This window comes from Artemia franciscana, chromosome 7 (genome assembly GCF_032884065.1).
Source record: "Artemia franciscana chromosome 7, ASM3288406v1, whole genome shotgun sequence".
In the NCBI taxonomy this organism is placed as follows: Eukaryota; Metazoa; Arthropoda; class Branchiopoda; order Anostraca; family Artemiidae; genus Artemia; species Artemia franciscana.
This window is the reverse complement of record NC_088869.1, coordinates 13,042,613-13,064,035: the sequence shown is the minus strand read 5'-3', so window position 1 is coordinate 13,064,035 and position 21,423 is coordinate 13,042,613. Positions and strand designations below refer to the sequence as shown.

At 35.2% G+C, this 21,423-nt stretch overlaps 1 protein-coding gene across 1 annotated transcript in view; it reads left to right on the top strand.

Moving 5' to 3' along the window:
• Positions 1 to 20,717, top strand: part of LOC136028865 (pseudouridylate synthase TRUB2, mitochondrial-like) — a 48,485-nt gene extending 27,768 nt beyond the window's left edge. The window contains exon 5 of the mRNA XM_065706806.1: positions 20,171 to 20,717. Coding sequence (XP_065562878.1) covers positions 20,171 to 20,385 — 215 coding nt within the window. The 3' untranslated portion in view covers positions 20,386 to 20,717. The remainder of the gene's footprint in view (positions 1 to 20,170) is intronic.
• Positions 20,718 to 21,423: the final 706 nt, after the last annotated feature.

Sequence of the window (21,423 nt, the reverse complement as noted above, 5' to 3'; positions counted from 1 at the left end):
GTGACCACATCTTGGTTAACTACTAGGTTTATAGGTATAGAATCTAAAATGCTCATAGAATGAACATCTGGTCTATACCCTCAAGTAGACATGCATCAAACTGTGAAATGAGGAAAAAACCCAAGTTGGTCAAGTTAGCATTGCCTTTAGCATTGCCAAGTTAGCAGTAAATCACCATACCATATGCCATCACAATGGCAGATGTTTATTGCCATCAGTAAACCCTCTTGGATATTGTGTGCCAGTGACTAACTTATATATGCCCCTTTATTTACGAAATAATTTCTGTTTATTTTAAGTTTTAATGTTTCTCCTTATTTTCAACTGAAAAAGCTTGTTTTTTATTTAAATGCAGGAGAAAAGACGGCTTGTTGCAAGTGTTCGATCCGCATTGACGGCTCATTCAAGTGTTTCTTATAGTAACTAATTTTTGTTCAGTATAAACCGATTCTTTACCATTCACGCCATTTCTGTTTTTGGAATTGCGGTGAAAGCAGTGTTGCCAGATTGGCTTGTTTCAAGCCCCGTTGGCTTATTTCTCTGGGCTGGGACGGGCATTTTTATCGCGGACTTGGGGCGGAAAACCGGGCTTATTGTTTTTTAATTTGGCTTGTTTTGGGCTTTTTCTACTCCAAAGAATAATATTTTTTTTTTTAGAATTTTTTTTTCAAGTTCAAGTTAATTCTTTTAAAAAACTTTCGAGGAAAGAAAGCGAACGGATTTAAGGAAAAGTTTAACTATACCCTACGATTCACTAAAGAAGAACAAGAAAATAAGTAAAGTGAGTCACAAAGAACTATTTATTACAGCAGATTACTAGTTACAACTATTGAATAGAGACGTTTCATTTACAAAAGTTAAGACGCCAAATACGACATTGTGTTTGAAACAGATGGGGATGGACTTCATAATCCCCCAAGCATGGAACATTCAAAATACTACCTTGTATTTGTGTTACCTTGTGTTACCTTGCAGTTGTGTTTGAAACAGATGGAGATGGACTTCATAACCGCCAAGCACTTTCCAAAAAAAAGTTGAAAATCCAACTAAAAAGCTTGATATTCTACGCTTTCCTGATTATTCTAGCAAATAATGTTGAAAATAAGATACGAAATTATTTTTTAATGGGAATTTTTTCAATTTTCATCTCAAGGTACGAATAGGAATAGAATAAGAAACCATCGGTTTCTTTAAAAAGAAAAACAAATATCGGAATTCTTCAGATTCTGTGAAATTCATATAAAAATGAGCTCCTTCAGTGGATTCAAAATTAGGAGTCTTCGGACTGGAGCCTGATTGGTAAAAGAAACCGATTGATAAGCTGCATCTAAAAACCAAAATGCTGTATTACAAAATAATCAGCTTTTGATATGCATATTTTTCCTAAAGTGATGACGCTGAATTTCTAAATTGTAATTAGCTTTTTAGTTGTTGTAGCATTTTTTTTTGTCAAAAGCTGTACATTATATTTCATTTCTCAGAAATTATTTTTAATTTTTCTTACTTGAGGTATTAAGAAAATGTATCAAAATTATTGAGAGCTTTTCAATCATTACGTTGATTCTCTTGAAGTTTTTTTTCCTTTGTGATACAGAATTTCAAGCTTCAATTATTTTCTTTTTTGCCCTCTCTATCCAAAGAAGTAATTAAGCCTGTGTATTTCTAGCTGTGATATTTTGGTCATGATTTGATTTTGCTCACTAAAATTATTTTGCTTTTGAAGAGATCTCATTGCGTTTTCTGTTACTCGTGAAATTTTTCACTTTCATTAAATTCACTTTCAGATTTCGCAACTTAGTTTTAATGTTTATTAGTTGAGAAAACTGTCTTTCGGCACTAGCACTTGAGTGAGGTAACGCGCATAAGTTCAACAAAAAGTTTGATAATTCAAAGAATTTGGGAGTGCCGTCGGGATTCTTCACATCTAGAAAAAGCTGTAAAATTCCTGTATTTTAATACAGGAATCTCCCCCCCCCCGCAGAAATCCCTCATCGCCTGTAAAATAATGACATTATTTTTAAATTTGGATTAATATTGTTGCACACCAAATTCAGAGAGTTTGAAAGAAAATGCTTCAAGTACACCATAGAAAATAACTTTCAACGTTCGTTTTCTAAAACAACCCCACGTTTCATACAACTAGTACGCTAACTGTTAGTTTCCAACCAAATTCGAATGAGATCCAGTAATCTTTTAATTTGGGTGTATTGGTAACAAAACAATACAAGAAAAACTCTTGCGGGGCAAACTAGCTCACAACATACAATGTGTGAATTCTGATGTATGGAGTTTATAGACATAACCAATTATTATACGCTAACAGATGTTTTTAATTATGAAGGAGAACACATAAATTACAAAAATTAGGTAGTTTTTAGGTTTTGCAGGCAGCTGTCAATATTCTTATCAATATTTATCTGAGTTTTGGTTTAATCATCATTTCCTATGAATTTAGTAATTTAATCAATGGTTTAAAAATTTTAAATTTGGAAATCCTGGAGTTCCAGGCTAACCAAAAAATTTATAATGGAGGTTTCCCAATCAATGTATCATTTATGTTAAAAAAAAGAAGGGTATAGATTTCGACTGTCCAAAGCTCAAAATATTCAATTCCTTTAATCCAGAAGTTTTTTGTTTTGCCCGTCTTCATTGTTTGACCTTGAAAATCAGTTTACAAGTTACCTGATTATTGATTATTATTAATTTTTCAAAGAGATAGACGGGTTAAAAACTCTATTCTTGCTTAACAAGTATATTACATAATTTTAGAACTTCATGGAAGGGAGTGAACGGCGAAGCTCTGAGGGTTTAATAGAATCCGAAGCTGGGCTAGCCTGCTATGGATGCTCTTCCTCTATTTAACTCTTGTCAGAGGTTCGCTCTTTACTCCCTTCCTTGTAGTTCTAAGATTACCTTAATTATGCCACAAGGGGAATTATCCCCTCCAAGAAAATTCCCAACGAGAAGATTCCCCTAGGAAAATTTTCCCCGCAGAGTATCTCCCTTCTTCCTCCTGGAAAACTCCCTTATGTATCAATAACGACCGTATTTTTAAATTTAAAAATATTTGAATATTTCCTCCAAAACGTTCTCCCTCGGACTATTCTCTTGCTGAAAACCCCCCTCCCCTCCCTGGAGAAAATTCCCTCCGAAAATGGCCCTTCATTAGGAATACAGTCAATAAATCGGAAAATACGACACCGCACTGAACCGATAAACACGAACATCAGTTTTTTCTCAACAATCATGCTCTTTCTAATAGAGCTAATGTAAGACTGAATAAAGTTGTAATTTATCCCACATTTATGAAAATTCCCTAATTAATCTATATAATTTACTTATTCAGAGAGTCAGAAAAAGATATAAAATTCAAATTAATTTTAATACAGGAATCCCCCCCCCGCTGAAATCCATCATCGCCTGTAAAATAATTACATTATTTTTAAATTTGGATTAATATTGTTGCATACCAAATTCAGAGAGTTTACTGAAAAAGAAATTTTATACTTCCGGAATTCCATCAGATGACATAATTCATAGTTCACTGTAATTCACAGTTAACTAATCTGTTAATTGAAAATCCAGAAAATGTAAATATTTTACCGAAAATAGAAGTCAATTATTTTGTTCAGGGGGTCTCTACATTTAGTTAGCGTGGAAATTATCAAGAGGGTCTTGGGGGCGGGGGACTTGTACCTAAAACGTTGACAAAAATGCCGTCAAAGGCTTCTAAAAATTTCTTGGCAATGGGATGAATAGTAATGCATATGGGACCACCAGATAGTAAGATACATACGTCTATACGTCAAGATACTATGCGTCTATTCGATATATCTAGATTATTTTATGGATTGCTATTTGTATATATTATTTGGTTTTTGAAAGGCTAAGGGAAGAATTGTATTTCTGGTCCCTTTCCTAATTTTCCTTCAGTTCCCATGATTTAAAATGTAATGCTTGTGCCTGATGTTTAATTAGAAAATTGAATTAAAAATAAAGAATAAAAAAATAAACTATTAAGAACAGTTTAATTAAAGACTTGGATATAGATAGATAGATAGATATTTATTGCAACAAAAGCCACTTTGTGCCAGGCAAAAATGAAACAAAATGATACCCCATGATGCTAACTAACATAAAAAATGTGTAACAAATGGTATATAATAATAAAAAAAGTATAACAATTGCAAACAAAAAACAAAAACAATAAGGCACATAATACCATAAAACTAACATAATTACGCAAAATGTCACAGACATTATCAATATATTTTAAAAGTTTTAAAGCTACATGGATCATGGCTGCAAATAAGGAAAAAGAAAATGCTTCAAGTACACCATATAAAATAACTTTCAACATTCGTTTTTTGTCCTGCCTATTGTCCACCCTCCAAAAATCTCTCTCTGTGGTGCATGGCTACACCCACGTACCTCACATTCTTAATATCCACTTTACTTTTACTCTTTGAAATTCTGACCATCTGATCCGTCCCATTCACCCCAATTCCAAAAATTCTTCCCTCAAATCCTTCAAATAATTTCAATTGAGCATAAAGTGCTCTAAGTCCTCATTTTCTCCGTATTTCGGGCAAAAATATAAACCCCTCTGTGATCTAAGTCTCACCGAATACTTCCTTTTTCACCAAAAGACCAGATTAAATTTGAAATTGTCATTTCCCTGATTTGACCATCTGGGGGGGGGGGTTGAGGGACGGTTAAATTGGAAAAATTAGAAAAAATGAGGTATTTTCAACTTATGAACAGGTGATCGGATATTAATGAAATTTGATATTTAGAATGATATCGTGTCTCAGAGCTCTTATTTTAAATTCAGACCGAATCTGGTGACATTGGGGGAAATTAGGGGGGGCCTAAAATCTTAGAAAACGCTAATAGTGGAGGGATCGGGATGAACTTGGTGGGAAAAATAAGCAGAAGTCCTAGATGCGTTAATGATATAACCGAAAGGGATTGGCTCCATTTGGAGAATTGGGGGGAAGGGCTAATTCTGAAAAATTAGAAAAATGAGGTATTTTTAACTTACGAAGGAGTGATCGGATCTTAATGAAATTTCATATTTAAAAGGAACTCGTAACTCAGATCTCTTATTTTAAATCCCGACAGGATCCAGCGCCATTGGGGGGGGGGAGTTAATACTGGAAATCTTGGAAAACACTTAAAGCGGAGAGACCAGGACGAAACTTGGTGGGAAGAATAAAAACAAGACCAAGATACGTGACTAACATAACCGGATCGGATCCGATCTCTTTTTGTGGAGTTGGGGGGAGTCATATGGAAAAATCAGAAAAAGTAAGGTATTTGTAACTTACGAACGGGTGATCAGATCTTAGTGAAATTGATATTTAGAAGAATCTTGTGCTTTAGACCTCTCATTTTAAATCCCGACCAGATCCGGTGACATTGGGGGGAGTTGGAGGGTGAAACGAATGGGTGATCGGATCTAAATGAAACTTGATATTTAGAAGGATCTTATGTCTCAGGTGCTTCATTTTCAATTCGAATCTGATCAGGGGACATAGGGGGCTGGAGACGGGAAACGGAAATCTTGGAAACCGGAAATCTTGGAAAACGCTTAGAGTGGAGAAATCGGGATGAAACTTGGTGAGTAGAATAAGCAAATGTCGCAGATACGTCATTGACGTAATCGTACTGGATTCGATCTCTTTGGGGAGTTAGGGGGTGGGTTCAGTGCTATGGCGAGTTTAGTGTTTCTTGACGTGCTAGGACGATGAAAATATGTAGGCGTGTCAAGGAGCTGCACAAATTGAATTGATGAAGGCTTTGCTCCTTCAGACTCAATTATATTGCTCCGCTGCTTGAATTCATTCACTGATGTATCCATTCACTCTGACAATATTCCCAGATCCCCTCTGATCGATTATCCCTGTTGAGCTATTGGGTCACTCTTTTTATATGTAAGCTCATTCTGTTAATCTTTGCTAGTATGTCTGACAAGTTTTGGGCTTGATTCTCTACTATTATTAGTTTCTTAATCCGAAATTATTTTAACAAAGAAAAGTACATAACTTTCTGGGGGCAGCCCCATTTACTTTCTTCCATCATACTCCTACGTCCCACTCAGCTACTATCCTGTCCAATTTAACTAGCAAAATCCGTATTATACAAGCTGTCTAATATCAGTGAAAATGTTAACTTATTCACTACTATCTGTCAAACATAGCTTATTCCACTTCGGATTAAATCAGATAATGTGCAAAATCAATATAACCAAAAACTGGTTTTTTAACATGTAATCCTCTGGGCATACAAGAAGTGTTCACTGAATGAATACCTAGTTTAAACTGTGTTTCCCTATTTTGAATGCCTATATTGGAAAGCAATTTGCAGACAAAAAATGTTTGTAAAAAATTACTCTCTGAGATATTCGGGCAAAAGACTAAGCCTCTTTCTCCATAATCCAACTTAGTTTTTTTTCTTCTCGAATGAGGAACTATAAAAAAAACACACTCTTCACGTAGAATCAAAAGTTGGTTCAAGCTTTAACCATTGCCCATAAATGTTTCATATAAATGCGAGTAAGTTCCAACCTCCTCTATGGTTGCCAGTGCCACGGGGTGAGAACTTCTTGTACAAAGTGTCATGAAAAAGTAATTTTCAAATCTTTTAGGGACAGTGGTGGTTCTTGCCTCTCTCGTGCCCGGGGCAAAATCTTTATTAGTCCCCCCTCCGTCTTCCACAGAATTTTAAGGGCAACTTTTAGCAAAATTTTCATTTATTAACCAATTCTTTTCAATTAATTAATAATTTATTTTAATTATTTTTTAATTTATGATTTAAATTGTTTAATACCATTAATTAATTTAATTATTATTATTTCCTTATATTTCTAAAATTTACTTTATTGATAAATTAATAATTTTCATTTATTAACTGCGCCCTCTATTTTATTTTCACAAAGTAAAATTTCAAAAGCTACAAAATGATCATAACGGTCAGATTATTTATTTGAAACTTTGTGCCCCTAAAATTTCTGTGCCCGGGGCAAGTGCCCCCTATCCCCATAAAACCGCCTCTGTTGGGGTTGGGGGACTAAAGTCAAAAAGCTATGCACGGAGTTAGTTTGTGAAGCCATTTCAGTTTGCCAGTTTTGCCAGAATTAATACCAATGATAGAAGTAACAACTACATTTTGTTTTTACTTTTGATTTTACTTTTGATTATATCTCTTCAAAAGCAAAATAATTTTAGTGAGCAAAACCAAATCATGACCAAAATATCACAGCTAGAAATACACAGGCTTAATTACTTCTTTGGATAGAGAGGGCAAAAAAGAAAATAATTGAAGCTTGAAATTCTGTATCACAAAGGAAAAAAAACTTCAAGAGAATCAACGTAATGATTGAAAAGCTCTCAATAATTTTGATACATTTTCTTAATACCTCAAGTAAGAAAAATTAAAAATAATTTCTGAGAAATGAAATATAATGTACAGCTTTTGACAAAAAAAAATGCTACAACAACTAAAAAGCTAATTACAATTTAGAAATTCAGCGTCATCACTTTAGGAAAAATATGCATATCAAAAGCTGATTATTTTGTAATACAGCATTTTGGTTTTTAGATGAAGCTTATCAATCGGTTTCTTTTACCAATCAGGCTCCAGTCCGAAGACTCCTAATTTTGAATCCACTGAAGGAGCTCATTTTTATATGAATTTCACAGAATCTGAAGAATTCCGATATTTGTTTTTCTTTTTAAAGAAACCGATGGTTTCTTATTCTATTCCTATTCGTACCTTGAGATGAAAATTGAAAAAATTCCCATTAAAAAATTATTTCGTATCTTATTTTCAACATTATTTGCTAGAATAATCAGGAAAGCGTAGAATATCAAGCTTTTTAGTTGGATTTTCAACTTTTTTTTGGAAAGTGCTTGGCGGTTATGAAGTCCATCTCCATCTGTTTCCAACACAACTGCAAGGTAACACAAGGTAACACAAATACAAGGTAGTATTTTGAATGTTCCATGCTTGGGGGATTATGAAGTCCATCCCCATCTGTTTCAAACACAATGTCGTATTTGGCGTCTTAACTTTTGTAAATGAAACGTCTCTATTCAATAGTTGTAACTAGTAATCTACTGTAATAAATAGTTCTTTGTGACTCACTTTACTTATTTTCTTCTTCTTCTTTAGTGAATCGTAAGGTATAGTTAAACTTTTCCTTAAATCCGTTCGCTTTCTTTTCTCGAAAGTTTTTTAAAAGAATTAACTTGAACTTGAAAAAAAAATTCTAAAAAAAAAAATATTATTCTTTAGAGTAGAAAAAGCCCAAAACAAGCCAAATTAAAAAACAATAAGCCCGGTTTTCCGCCCCAAGTCCGCGATGAAAATGCCCGTCCCAGCCCAGAGAAATAAGCCAACGGGGCTTGAAACAAGCCAATCTGGTAACACTGCTTTCGCCACAATTCCAAAAACAGAAATGGCGTGAATGGTAAAGAATCGGTTTATACTGAACAAAAATTAGTTACTATAAGAAACACTTGAATGAGCCGTCAATGCGAATCGAACACTTGCAACAAGCCGTCTTTTCTCCTGCATTTAAATAAAAAACAAGCTTTTTCAGTTGAAAATAAGGAGAAACATTAAAACTTAAAATAAACAGAAATTATTTCGTAAATAAAGGGGCATATATAGGTTAGTCACTGGCACACAATATCCAAGAGGGTTTACTGATGGCAATAAATATCTGCCATTGTGATGGCATATGGTATGGTGATTTACTGCTAACTTGGCAATTCTAACTTGACCAACTTGGGTTTTTTCCTCATTTCACAGTTTGATGCATGTCTACTTGAGGGTATAGACCAGATGTTCATTCTATGAGCATTTTAGATTCTATACCTATAAACCTAGTAGTTAACCAAGATGTGGTCACCATTTTTTTTTTAGCATAATGTTTACACAGTTATTTCAGTTAGGATAGCTTTTCAGATTGAATTAGTTGTGTAACCACTCAGTGTCTCAGTTCTGATTGTCTGACACCCCTAAACATAAGAAGTTCAAATGTGAAGCGACTCTGTATTGACCTCTTTATACCATTGTCATGAAGATGTGAAAAAGTGAGGTTTCTATTTTGCTGAGGAAGGCCTAGTTCGGCTATAAAATCTGACATATCAACAGTATTTTTTTATTTTTTTCGTGGTTATTGCTGACCTAATGAAACATTGTTTTTTCTCGTCTTTCTGACAATGGTTATGACAAGTTCTGACTCTTGTGCCATTGTTTAAATCTACCCTCAAGGCACATAATCTCATATCTAACCTTATGGACTATCTTAACAAATTTTTTTGAACTGGAAACATCACTATGCACTGAATAAACAGCCTTTGGGGATAAACTGAGTACCCATTGACAGCCAATATCTGGTGATCTGTCATTTTGCTTGGTAAGGTAAATACCTTGAACGTACAGTTCCAGTCTGGGGACACAATGATCCACACTTTGATAACAAGCTTCAGATCGACATTGAAAGTCATCAAGAGCTTCGTGAAACTGGAAATCCTGAATGGAAGTGATGCTTTTGAGTTGCTTCTTGAACCCCGAGACTACAAAGATGTGTTGTGTGGTCCCAACACAGAAGCTTATCTGAATGAAGAAGGAGCATCAGGGAAAGCTGTTGACTAGTTTAGGCTGACGTGCTTGGGATTCTACGTTGAACTGGTGAAGCAGATGAGAAAGCGGGTCAAACATAAATATAATACGTGATAAGCTCTCGGGTGCTTAGACCCGAAAGTTGCGCGTGAACGGAACTGTTGAAACGATTAGTCCTTTGACCAGCAGATTTAGCGAACTCCTGGTGAAAAGTCAGAGCAAAATAGACTCTGCTAGAGACATTCTCGAAAACCAGTGGCTGAGCCTGTCAGATTTCAAAGAAGAAATATTTAAGAAAAGAAAAGAATTCGCTCTTTACTCCCTTCCTCGTAGTTCTAAGATTACCTTAATTATGCCACAAGGGGAATTATCCCCTCCAAGAAAATTCCCAACGAGATGATTCCCCTAGGAAAATTTTCCCCGCAGAGTATCTCCCTTCTTCCTCCTGGAAAACTCCCTTATGTATCAATAACGACCGTATTTTTAAATTTAAAAGTATTTAAATATTTCCTCCAAAACGTTCTCCCTCGGACTATTCTCTTGCTGAAAACCCCCCTCCCCTCCCTGGAGAAAATTCCCTCCGAAAATGGCCCTTCATTAGGAATACAGTCAATAAATCGGAAAATACGACAACGCACTGAACCGATAAACACGAACATCAGTTTTTTCCCAACAATCATGCTCTTTCTAATAGAGCTAATGTAAGACTCAATAAAGTTGTAATTTATCCCACATTTATGAAAATTCCCTAATTAATCTATATAATTCACTTATTCAGAGAGTCAGAAAAAGCATGATTGTTGTATGTATATATATGTATCAATAACTTATGTATCAATAACGACCGTATTTTTAAATTTAAAAATATTTGAATATTTCCTCCAAAACGTTCTCCCTCGGACTATTCTCTTGCTGAAAACCCCCCTCCCCTCCCTGGATAAATTCCCTCCGAAAATGGCCCTTCATTAGGATTACAGTCAATAAATCGGAAAATACGAAATAAATCATGTTCTTTCTAATCTAAGACTCAATAAAGTTGTAATTTATCCCACATTTACGAAAATTCCCTAATTAATCTATATAATATACTTATTCAGAGAGTCAGAAAAAGATATAAAATTCAAATTTATTTTAATACAGGAATCCCCCCCCCCGCAGAAATCCCTCATCGCCTGTAACATAATGACATTATCTTTAAATTTGGATTAATATTGTTGCATACCAAATTCAGAGAGTTTACTGAAAAAGAAATTTTATACTTCCGGAATTGCGTCAGATGACATAATTCATAGTTCACTGTAATTCACAGTTAACTAATCTGTTAAATGAAAATCCAGAAAGTGTAAATATTTTTACCGAAAATAGCAGTCAATTATTTTGTTCAGGGGGTCTCTACATTTAGTTATCGTGAAAATTATTAAGAGGGTCTTGGGGGCGGGGGACTTATACCTAAAACGTTGACAAAATGCCGTCAAAAGCTTCAAAAAATTTCTTGGCAATGGGATGAATAGTAATGCATATACGTCTATACGTCAAGATACTATGCGTCTATTCGATATGTCTAGATTATTTTAAGGATTTCTTTTTTTTGTATATATTATTTGGTTTTTGAAAGGCTAAGGGAAGAATTGTATTTCTGGTCCCTTTCCTAATTTTATTTCAGTTCCCATGATTTAAAAAGTAATGCTTGTGCCTGATGTTTAATTAGAAAATTGAATTAAAAATAAAGATTAAAAAAATAAACTATTAAGAATAGTTTAATTAAAAACTTGGATATAGATAGATAGATAGATATTTATTGCAACAAAAGCCACTTTGGGCCAGGCAAAAATGAAACAAAATAATACCCCATGATGCTAACTAACATAACAGGGTATATAATAATAAAATAAAAAGTAGAACAATTGCAAACAGAAAACAAAAACAATAAGGCACATAATACCATAAAACTAACATAATTACGCAAAATGTCACAGACATTATCAATATATTTTAAAAGTTTTAAAGCTACATGGATCATGGCTGCAAATAAGAAAAAAGAAAATGCTTCAAGTACACCATAGAAAATAACTTTCAACATTCGTTTTTTGTCCTGCCTATTGTCCACCCTCCAAAAATCTCTCTCTGTGGTGCATGGCTACACGCACATACCTCACATTCTTATTATCCACTTTACTTTTACTCTTTGAAATTCTGACCATCTGATCCGTCCCATTTGCCCCAATCCCAAAAATTCTTCCCTCAAATCCTTCAACTAATTTCAATTGAACATAAAGTGCTCTAAGTCCTCATTTTCTCCGCATATCGGGCAAAAATATGAACCCCTCTGCGATCTAAGCCTCACCAAATACTTCATTTTTCACCAAAAGGCATAAAATTACCCTCTATTGAAATCTGTCTTTAAGAGACAGATGAAAAGTTTCTTATTAAAGGCTTCTTATTAATTGTTTCTTATGGTTTATTTTATTTTTTTTATTTTTTGGGTTGTTGGTGTTGTATCCTCGATGACGCGAGAAATTTATTTTGTATTTTATTGTCGGGTGATGTGAGGGTCGCTGTTTAGTGGGGACTGCCAGTGAGTTGATTTCTTTTCCTTATATATTTATATTTAGATGTTGGTCAGTGTGTTTATGACAAGTTTTATGATTCTTTTTTTATTGTATACCGTTTCCCAAATAACGGGCCATAGAGCCCTTTGGGATATTGTTTTTGTTATTGTTATTTTATAAAAATAAATAGAACTTGAAATATATCCTCCCCCTAAAGTCCCACTTTAAAATAATATGTCTCCCCCCATACCTCATTCACCTCTACGTACACACCTAGAGACGATGCTGCGGTCCGACCAGCCTGTTATAACATCCTGCTCTTGCAGTATGATCTTTACCTCTTTTGCCACGGATCCTACTTCTTCTCCTATGCCTACCCCCCGATTCCAAATTCCTGACATCCCACAACTATTCAATATTTTCCTTATTTGATTCGGCCATGAATTATTTCTATTATCCTTTATCATTTCTCTGTATGCTACCTTAACTGATCTATCCTCAGGCAATGATGTTATCCTTTCCCAAAACTTAACCATTTTTATCAGTTTATTATTCCTAAGGGTATCTAGACCTAAATCTGCTCTTACTACTAGACTATTAAACCTATCATTTAAACTTGACAGTCTCTTTAAGTACCTAAGCTGAATCCTTTCTAACCCCATTTCTTTCTCACACCCCCACAGTTCTGATTCATAATGTACTACTGAAATCAAACTTCCTTCAAAAATGCTCTTCTGCTGCTTAATATCATTTAGGCCTAATACTAATTTAGGCTAAATACCCCTTCCTCTATATGCCTCTTCTATTTTCCATTAGCCATTAACTTAATTCATAAATAATTAAATTCTTCAACTACTTTTATTTCCTCCCCTCTATAGCTAAATCTTAGCCTCCCTATTTTCCCGCTTGTCAAAAAGCTACAAAAAGCTCATATCCCTTTTTCTTAGCGTATTTTTTGATTAAACTATGCCAAATTAAGCACCTGGTCTACTGTACCGTAATTTTCTCTAAATCCTGGTTGAACTTCCTCCAGTCTTTTTCCTCTTTCCAACCATTTATCTAGCCTTCTGCACAAAATCGTAGAGAATAGCTTACTTAATGTGTTCCCTAATGCTATAAGCCTATAATCGTCATGTTCTTCTTGGTTTCCTTTTTATGGCACTTGGTATCTACCAAGTGACGTAAAGCGATCGCAAATTCTGTCGGTCGGTCTGTCTGTCTGTCCAGGTTTTGCTAGTTTAGGCACTTCTAGGTAAGCTAAGACGATGAAATTTGGACGGCGTGTCAGGAACCAGACCAGATTAACTTTGAAATCGTCGTTCCCCTGATTTGACCATTTTTTTTTTGGGGGGGGGGGTGAGGGACGGTTAAATTGAAAAAATTAGAAAAAATGAGGTATTTTTAACTTATGAACAGGTGATCGGATAGTAATGAAATTTGATATTTAGAATGATATCGTGTCTCAGAGCTCTTATTTTAAATCCAGACCGAATCTGGTGACATTGGGGGAAATTGGGGGGCGGGGACCTAAAATCTTAGAAAACGCTAATAGTGGAGGGATCGGGATGAACTTGTTAGGAAAAATAAGCAGAAGTCCTAGATACGTTAATGATATAACCGAAAGGGATTGGCTCTATTTGGGGAATTGGGGGGGGGAAGGGCTAATTCTGAAAAATTAGAAAAAATGAGGTATTTTTAACTTACAAAGGAGTGATCGGATCTTAATGAAATTTCATATTTAGAAGGACCTCGTAACTCAGATCTTTTATTTTAAATCCCGACCGGATCCAGTGTCATTGGGGGGGGGGAGGGGATACTGGAAATCTTGGAAAACACTTAAAGCGGAGAGACCAGGATGAAACTTGGTGGGAAGAATAAAAACAAGCCCAAGATACGTGACTAACATAACCGGATCGGATCCGCTCTCTTTTTGTGGAGTTGGGGGGGGGGGAGTCATATGGAAAAATTAGAAAAAATAAGGTATTCGTTACTTACGAACGGGTGATCAGATCTTAGTGAAATTGATATTTAGAAGAATCTTGTGTTTTAGACCTCCCATTTTAAATCCCGACCAGATCCGGTGACATTGGGGGGAGTTGGAGGGTGAAACGAATGGGTGATCGTATCTAAATAAAACTTGATATTTAGAAGGATCTTATGTCTCAGGTGCTTCATTTTCAATTCGAATCTGATCAGGGGACATAGGGGGCTGGAGAGGGGAAACTGAAATCTTGGAAACCGGAAATCTTGGAAAACGCTTAGAGTGGAGAAATCGGGATGAAACTTGGTGAGTAGAATAAGCAAATGTCGTAGATACGTTATTGAGGTAATGGTACTGGATTCGATCTCTTTGGGGAGTTAGGGGGTGGGGTTCAGTGCTTTGGCGAGTTTGGTATTTCTTGACGTGCTAGGACGATGAAAATATTTAGGCGTGTCAGGGAGCTGCACAAATTGAATTGATAAAGTCGTTTTCCCCAATTTGACCATCTGGGGGGCTGAAGGGAGAGGAAAAATTAGAAAAATGAGGTATTTATAACTTACATGTGGTTGATCAGATCTTAATGAATTTTGATATTTAGAAAGATCCCGTGACTCAGTGCTCTAATTTTAAATCTTGACCGGTATTAAGCCTCTGATTTATCTTTTAAATCAATCTATTGATTCTTGGAATTTTGCTAAAGCTCATACCATATAAGCTCTTGGCTCTTCCAGCCTCGTCACAAGTGCCATATGAGCTCTTAGCTCTTGTTTTAAAGGGGTACCACTATTGACGAGACCCATTATTCCAGCCATTGGGGAACATCTATTAACTTTGAAAAAATAATCGCTATCATTGTTATTGCCCTAATCCATGTCCACTTCCAAATTATTGCCAGTATTTCTTCTATTCCGGGTAATGGAACATCTCATTATCTTTTTTAGATTTTCGTATCTCATCTTTGGTTACAGGCTGAAAAAGCTCTTGATCTTCTTCTGGAAAAGGTCTGTCTGACTGCTAACTTTCTAACCCTATTATGTTCTTTATATTTAAATTTTCATCTTATCCACTATTCCCTTGCCTTTCCGTTTCCTCTAAATAATCTGGCCAACCTTCAGCTGGTAGAATCCTCCTTTCTTTATTCCTACACCCTAACCAACTTATCACTAACTTCTAAAATTCTCTACGATCCCTACCTCTAAATGCTTGTCTAATTTTTTTTACTCCTCTCATATTCAAATGAACTCTTTTTCCCCTTTATAAACCTTTTATACTCTCTCCTCTCCATCCTATATTCCTCATAATGCTTATCAAGCTGCTCCTTCCCTCTGTACTATTTTACTAATATAATTAAACTATTCAATATATTTCTCCTAGCTCGACACTCGCTGTAAAAAAAAAAAACAACTTGTCGGACCTCTCTTTCCCAGTTGCAACCCTCTCTCCTACTGAATATACTACTTGACTCATATGCCTAAAGAACCTTCAACTTCCCCCATCTTCCGCTAATCTGAGCCTTCTTTCCCAACTTTCTTGCTCATTTGCTTCTATTATTTTCTCCTGGAGTGAATTTTCACCTTAGTAGACACTTACAGTGTATTCTTCATATTTATAGACTTGTCTTCTTTCCTATTTTCTAATGTCTGCTCTTGCCCATTATCCTACTTCCTTTTTCTTTTTTCTCTAAGTTTAATTCTATCTTGGCTCTAATTGGCATATGGCCAGACCCCACCAGTGCCAGAATCCCAGAATCAACTTGGAATCACTTGGAGACCTCCCACTATAACAAGCAAATTCTCCCTTGCCCTTATCCATTCCTTTTCTCCCAATCAAAATTACCAACTTATCATTATTACAAAATTCCAGTAACTTCCTTCCCCAATTATTATTTCTGTGGAGGTGATCCCCATTCGCTCTCCACAGAATAACCATATCCCTATTATTCCTGTTTTTTTTCCACCGGTACATTCGTGCAGTCATGAACAGACCAGAGCATCTCCCGTGTCGATCCAACGTACGCGTTGAAATATCCTAGAAAGCAAAAACAATCAGCAGGATGCAGTTTTGAAAAACCACATTTCTCCCTCTTAAGAATAGTCCAAGTACCCTCTTTTAAAAATGAACTGGACTCTTTTGGAATATGTACAGCACAGAATATTATATTTACTTTTGAAAACAAACTCTAATCCACACTAGATTACATGACGCACTTTTCAGGTTTGATGCTTTACCCTCCGCAAAAAATTCTTTGATGATAGAAGAGCAACACCTCCATAAGCTCTTTCAATTCTTGATGTTTTCCTGTTGACACCAAATTATAGGTATTCTTCTATTAACGTAGGACTTCCAACCAAGTCTCAACGACTGATATCCACTTGTAACTACTTAAACTAAATAAACCACGGATTTTGTCTTCCGCTAACCCTTGAATGTTCCAATGCACAATATTTATATCTTTTTTTATACTCTCACTAAGTATTTTAAAATACTTCACTATTTTCTCTCTGATTAAATCCCAGACTTCTTGGCGCAAAATCTTGCCTTTCATTACTAAATGAGTTTATACGGTCGCCGATAAAGGGTCTAGTGTTCCTTCCACTATGATATGTCGGATCATTAGGGCCAATAGCTTCCGCACTTGACCTTTTAGAGGCCTGACTGGAAGCAGACAGGATAGTGTTTTTATGCCCTGCGGTGGATGGGGTCAACTCATTTCTACTGTCGAAAATGCTATGCGCACTACTAAACGACATCTGCGAATTAACGCTCTCCAGAGACACTTGGGAAGCACTTCTCTCTCTAGCTACATTACTTGCCATTTCCACTTTCTAAATTACCTCTTTGCTGTTCCCCATTACTTCTTTTTCCCCACAGTCTCATAGTTCTCTAGTTCTTCAGTTCTGCCTGTTTCAAAGTTATAATGATAGCATTTGTTTCTAGTAATCAATTTCAAACTGCGTAGCTTCATTTCTGATTGACTATCGTTTTTTATTTTATCCATCTCGATTTTTAGTTGGCTTCGTTCCAACATTTCTCGTTTTGTCTGCTGCGGGCTAACTGATAATTTGTGCTGACGCATATAAACGTTTGATTTCAATACAAGTTTCTGGCAGATACAGTACAAAATTTTATTAAGACAAGGGGAAACCGCAGGTTGATTTTAGACGAAATGTATCTCTAAAATCACTAGGGCGCATTTGTGTGTTCAGGATATTGTTGTTAAAAGCAGAAATAAGATCATCAAAAAGCGACCAACCTCTTCTAATTGGATCAAAGTTATATAAAATGAGGTTACAACGCTTATCCTCAGCTTCAAGCTACTTTAACTTTGATTTTGTTAGCTCGAGTTATTTTATAGGCTTGCCGCTTCAGACTGAATTATATTGCTCCGCTGCTTGAATTCATTCACTGATGTATCCATTCACTCTGACAATATTCCCAAATCCGTGCTGATCGATTATCCCTGTTGAGCTATTGGGTCACTCTTTTTATATGTAAGCTCATTCTGTTAATCTTTGCTAGTATGTCTGACAAGTTTTGAGCTTGATTCTCTACTATTATTAGTTTCTTACTCCAAAATTATTTTAACTAAGAAAAGTACATAACTTTCTGGGGACAGCCCCCTGTACTTTCTTCCATCATACTCCTACGTCCCACTCAGCTACTGTCTTGTCCAATTTTTAACTAGCAAAATCCGTATTATACAAGCTGTCTAATATCAGTGAAATGTTAACTTATTCACTACTATCTGTCAAACATAGCTTATTCCACTTCGGATTGAATCAGATAATGCGCAAAATCATTATAACCAAAAACTGGTTTTTTAACATGTAATCCTCTCAACATACAAGAGGTGTTCACTGAATGAATACCTAGTTTAAACTGTGTTTGCCTATTTTGAATGCCTATATTGGAAAGCAGTTTGCAGAAAAAAACCTGTTTGTAAAAAATTACTGGCTGAGATATTCGGGCAAAAGATTAAGCCTATTTCTTCGTAATCTAACTTAGTTTTTTTTTTCTTCTCGAATGAGGAACTAAACAAAAAATCCACTCATCACGTATAATCAAAAGTTGGTTCAAGCTTTAACCATTGCCCATAAATATTTCATATAAATGCGAGTAAGTTCCAACCTACCTCTAGGGTTGCCAGTGCCACGGGGTGAGAACTTGTTGTACACAGTGTCATGAAAAAGTAATTTTCAAATCTTTTAGGGACAGTGGTGGTTCTTGCCTCTCTCGTGCCCGGGGCAAAATCTTTATTAGTCCTCCCTCCGTCTTCCACAGAATTTTAAGGGCAACTTTTAGCAAAATTTTCATTTATTAACCAATTCTTTTCAATTAATTAATAATTTATTTTAATTATTTTTTAATTTATGATTTAAATTGTTTAATACCATTAATTAATTAAATTATTATTATTTCCTTATATTTCTAAAATTTACTTTATTAAACAATTAATAATTTTCATTTATTAATTGCGCCCTCTATTTTATTTTCACAAAGTAAAATTTCAAAAGCTACAAAATGATCATAACGGTTAGATTATTTATTTGAAAGTTTGTGCCCCTAAAATTTCTGTGCCCGAGGCAAGTGCCCCCTATCCCCATAAAACCGCCTCTGTTGGGGGACTAAAGTCAAAAAGCTATGCACTGAGTTTGTTTGTGAAGCCATTTCAGTTTGCCAGTTTTGCCAGAATTAATACCAATGATAGAAGTAACAACTACATTTTGTTTTTACTTTTGATTTAAAGGATGTTTTGCCTTTTCATTTTTGATTACCATTTATATTTTTTTATATGTATATGAATTTTTCTTCAAGTTTTGGGAAAAACCTTAGCGTTATGCAACGAGAAAATGTACTTTTTGTAATTTATCTTAACAATTTTGAACCAACGACAAATTAAATAAGGTTATGTTCTTCTGCTGGAATTTGACTTGCCAAACTAAATCTCTTTCATCGTCCTCTCCCTCACACACCGATGTGTCCAGAAGAAACCCATACTCCAGTATAAATAAGTAAACAGTTAGATCCTGAAAACGTTTTTAGCTGGTTCGGTATAATATTTTGGGGAACAAGAAGAGGGGATTGCAGAAATAATTTACAACTTTTGACTGAAAACGAAAACAGAAATAATGTGCTGAAAAACCATCTGTGCAGAAATTTTTTCTATAGAACCATAAAACTCTCGATACCCGAATTCTCTCAACATCTCTAATGCTAATAGGGCTAAAATGTTGCAGAAACAAAGAAGTAGGGGAACCAGAGTTAGTTAACGTGATAGCCCTCAGATCCCTTAGTATCTTTTGTTTTCGTAGAATCGTAATGATTTTGTAACAAAGAAGAGGGTATTTCTGCAATTCGTCACTTTGAAATGGATTAAAGACAAACATAATGTACCAAGAAATTATGTAGAAAAGAAATCCTTTAGATTTACTAAAGACTGAATATCCCTAAAGCCTCTCAATATCCCTGATTCTTCTAGTTATAATTCAATTTCGTGCTCAAAAATTAGAGGGCGAGGGGGTGGGGGTAACGTATTTTTAGGTAATCCAGGGGCACTAATTAGTTTTTTATTTATTTATATAATGAAAATACCATAATTGTCTTTTCAATAAAATAACAAGAAAGATATTTTCAATGGATATACCCCAAAAACGTCCAACTCTTGGGGGGTACCTCCTCCCCCCTTGCTGTCGTCACTGCTAAAAATGCTATGGTGAAAAAGAAGAGGGTATCTCAGAATCAATTCATAAATTTGGACTTAAAATGGAAATAAATGTAGTTCGCTGAAAAATTATTTATCGAACAAAGGATGATTTAATATCCCTAGTTGTCTAGAGCAACAATGTGCTGTTGAAAAAAAATATGAGTGGGTTAAATAACTAATTCATTACCTTTGCCAGAAAGGGAAAGCAAACAATAGGCTGGAAAATTATCTGTGTAGGAAAGTTATTTGCTGAATCACGAACACTCAATTTTTTTTTTTTTTTTTTTTTTTTTTTTTTTCTAGAGCTGCAGTGTGTTGGTGACAAAGAAGAGTGGATTTCAGAATTAATTCATGACATTGGACTAAGAATGAAGACAAACGCAGTGTGTAGGAAAATTATCTGCATTAAACATGGACCATTTACAAATCAAATGGGCCTGCTACAAAAACACTGGACCCATGCTCATATCCTGAATGCAATAGAAGATGCAAATGAGGTTTTGCTATCTACAATTTAAGCTTAGTCCTTTCTCTAGGTTCTCGTTAGACCATTGTATTATGATATATCTGTATTATGAACTAGATTTGTGTTTTCACCCGAAATTGAATGGTTCGGCGACCAAACTGATTAGCTCTGAAACCAAATAGTGTAAAATGTGAGAAGGAATATAAAGTGATCTGACGGTGGAGAATATTAAGAAATTTTGTGTTTGTTTATGTTTACAATTATGAGTATAATTGTAGGCTATATTAAATTTTGTACAATTATAGACTACAAAATTAGTTTATTTGGAATTTTTAGAATTTTTCTCTTATGTAACTTTTGAACTTTAAAATAGTAAAGTGTAAAAAAAAACCATCGATTTTTGCCAAGATTACTATGCTAGAATATCTCGGCTCTTATTTAAGAAATAATATGAAAAAAACTTCGTTTTCTTAAAGAGTTAAAGAGGCTGCGTCCCAAAGTCGAACCTTAAAACGTACAGGAATTAGAAGAGGCAGTTGGGGGGCTACCGCCCCCCAAACCCCCAGCTTTTAAAGACTTTTGTACAGGTTTTTTTTTGTGGGGGGACTTCATTGTTACTAATTACTAGTTTCGGCGCAATGGTTCTCCTGTCCTCTTGTGTTTAACATTTTTCGAAGTTATTCCATTATTCATTCATTTAAATTTTTTGTTAATTAAAAGAGGGCCTTTCCGAAGCCAAGAGCGGGGGGTTAGCAAAAAAAAAAAAAAAGTGTACAAAAGAGTCTTTAAAAGCTGGGGGTTTGGGGGGCGGCAGCCCCCCCAACTGCCTCTGCTAATTCCTGCACGTTTTAAGGTTCGACTTGGGACGCAGCCTCTTTAACTCTTTAAGAAAACGAAGTTTTTTTCATATTATTTCTGTACGTTTTTCTACAATCCATGGTGGATGTAATTTAATAATTCCTGTACTCCTCGTACAGGAATTAGGAGAGGAACTTGGGTGGCTGCCGCCCCCCCCCCCCCCCCCGCTTTTAAATCATTGTATAAAATAGAAAAAAAAAATAGATAGAATGACCGAAATGTTTCTTTTGCT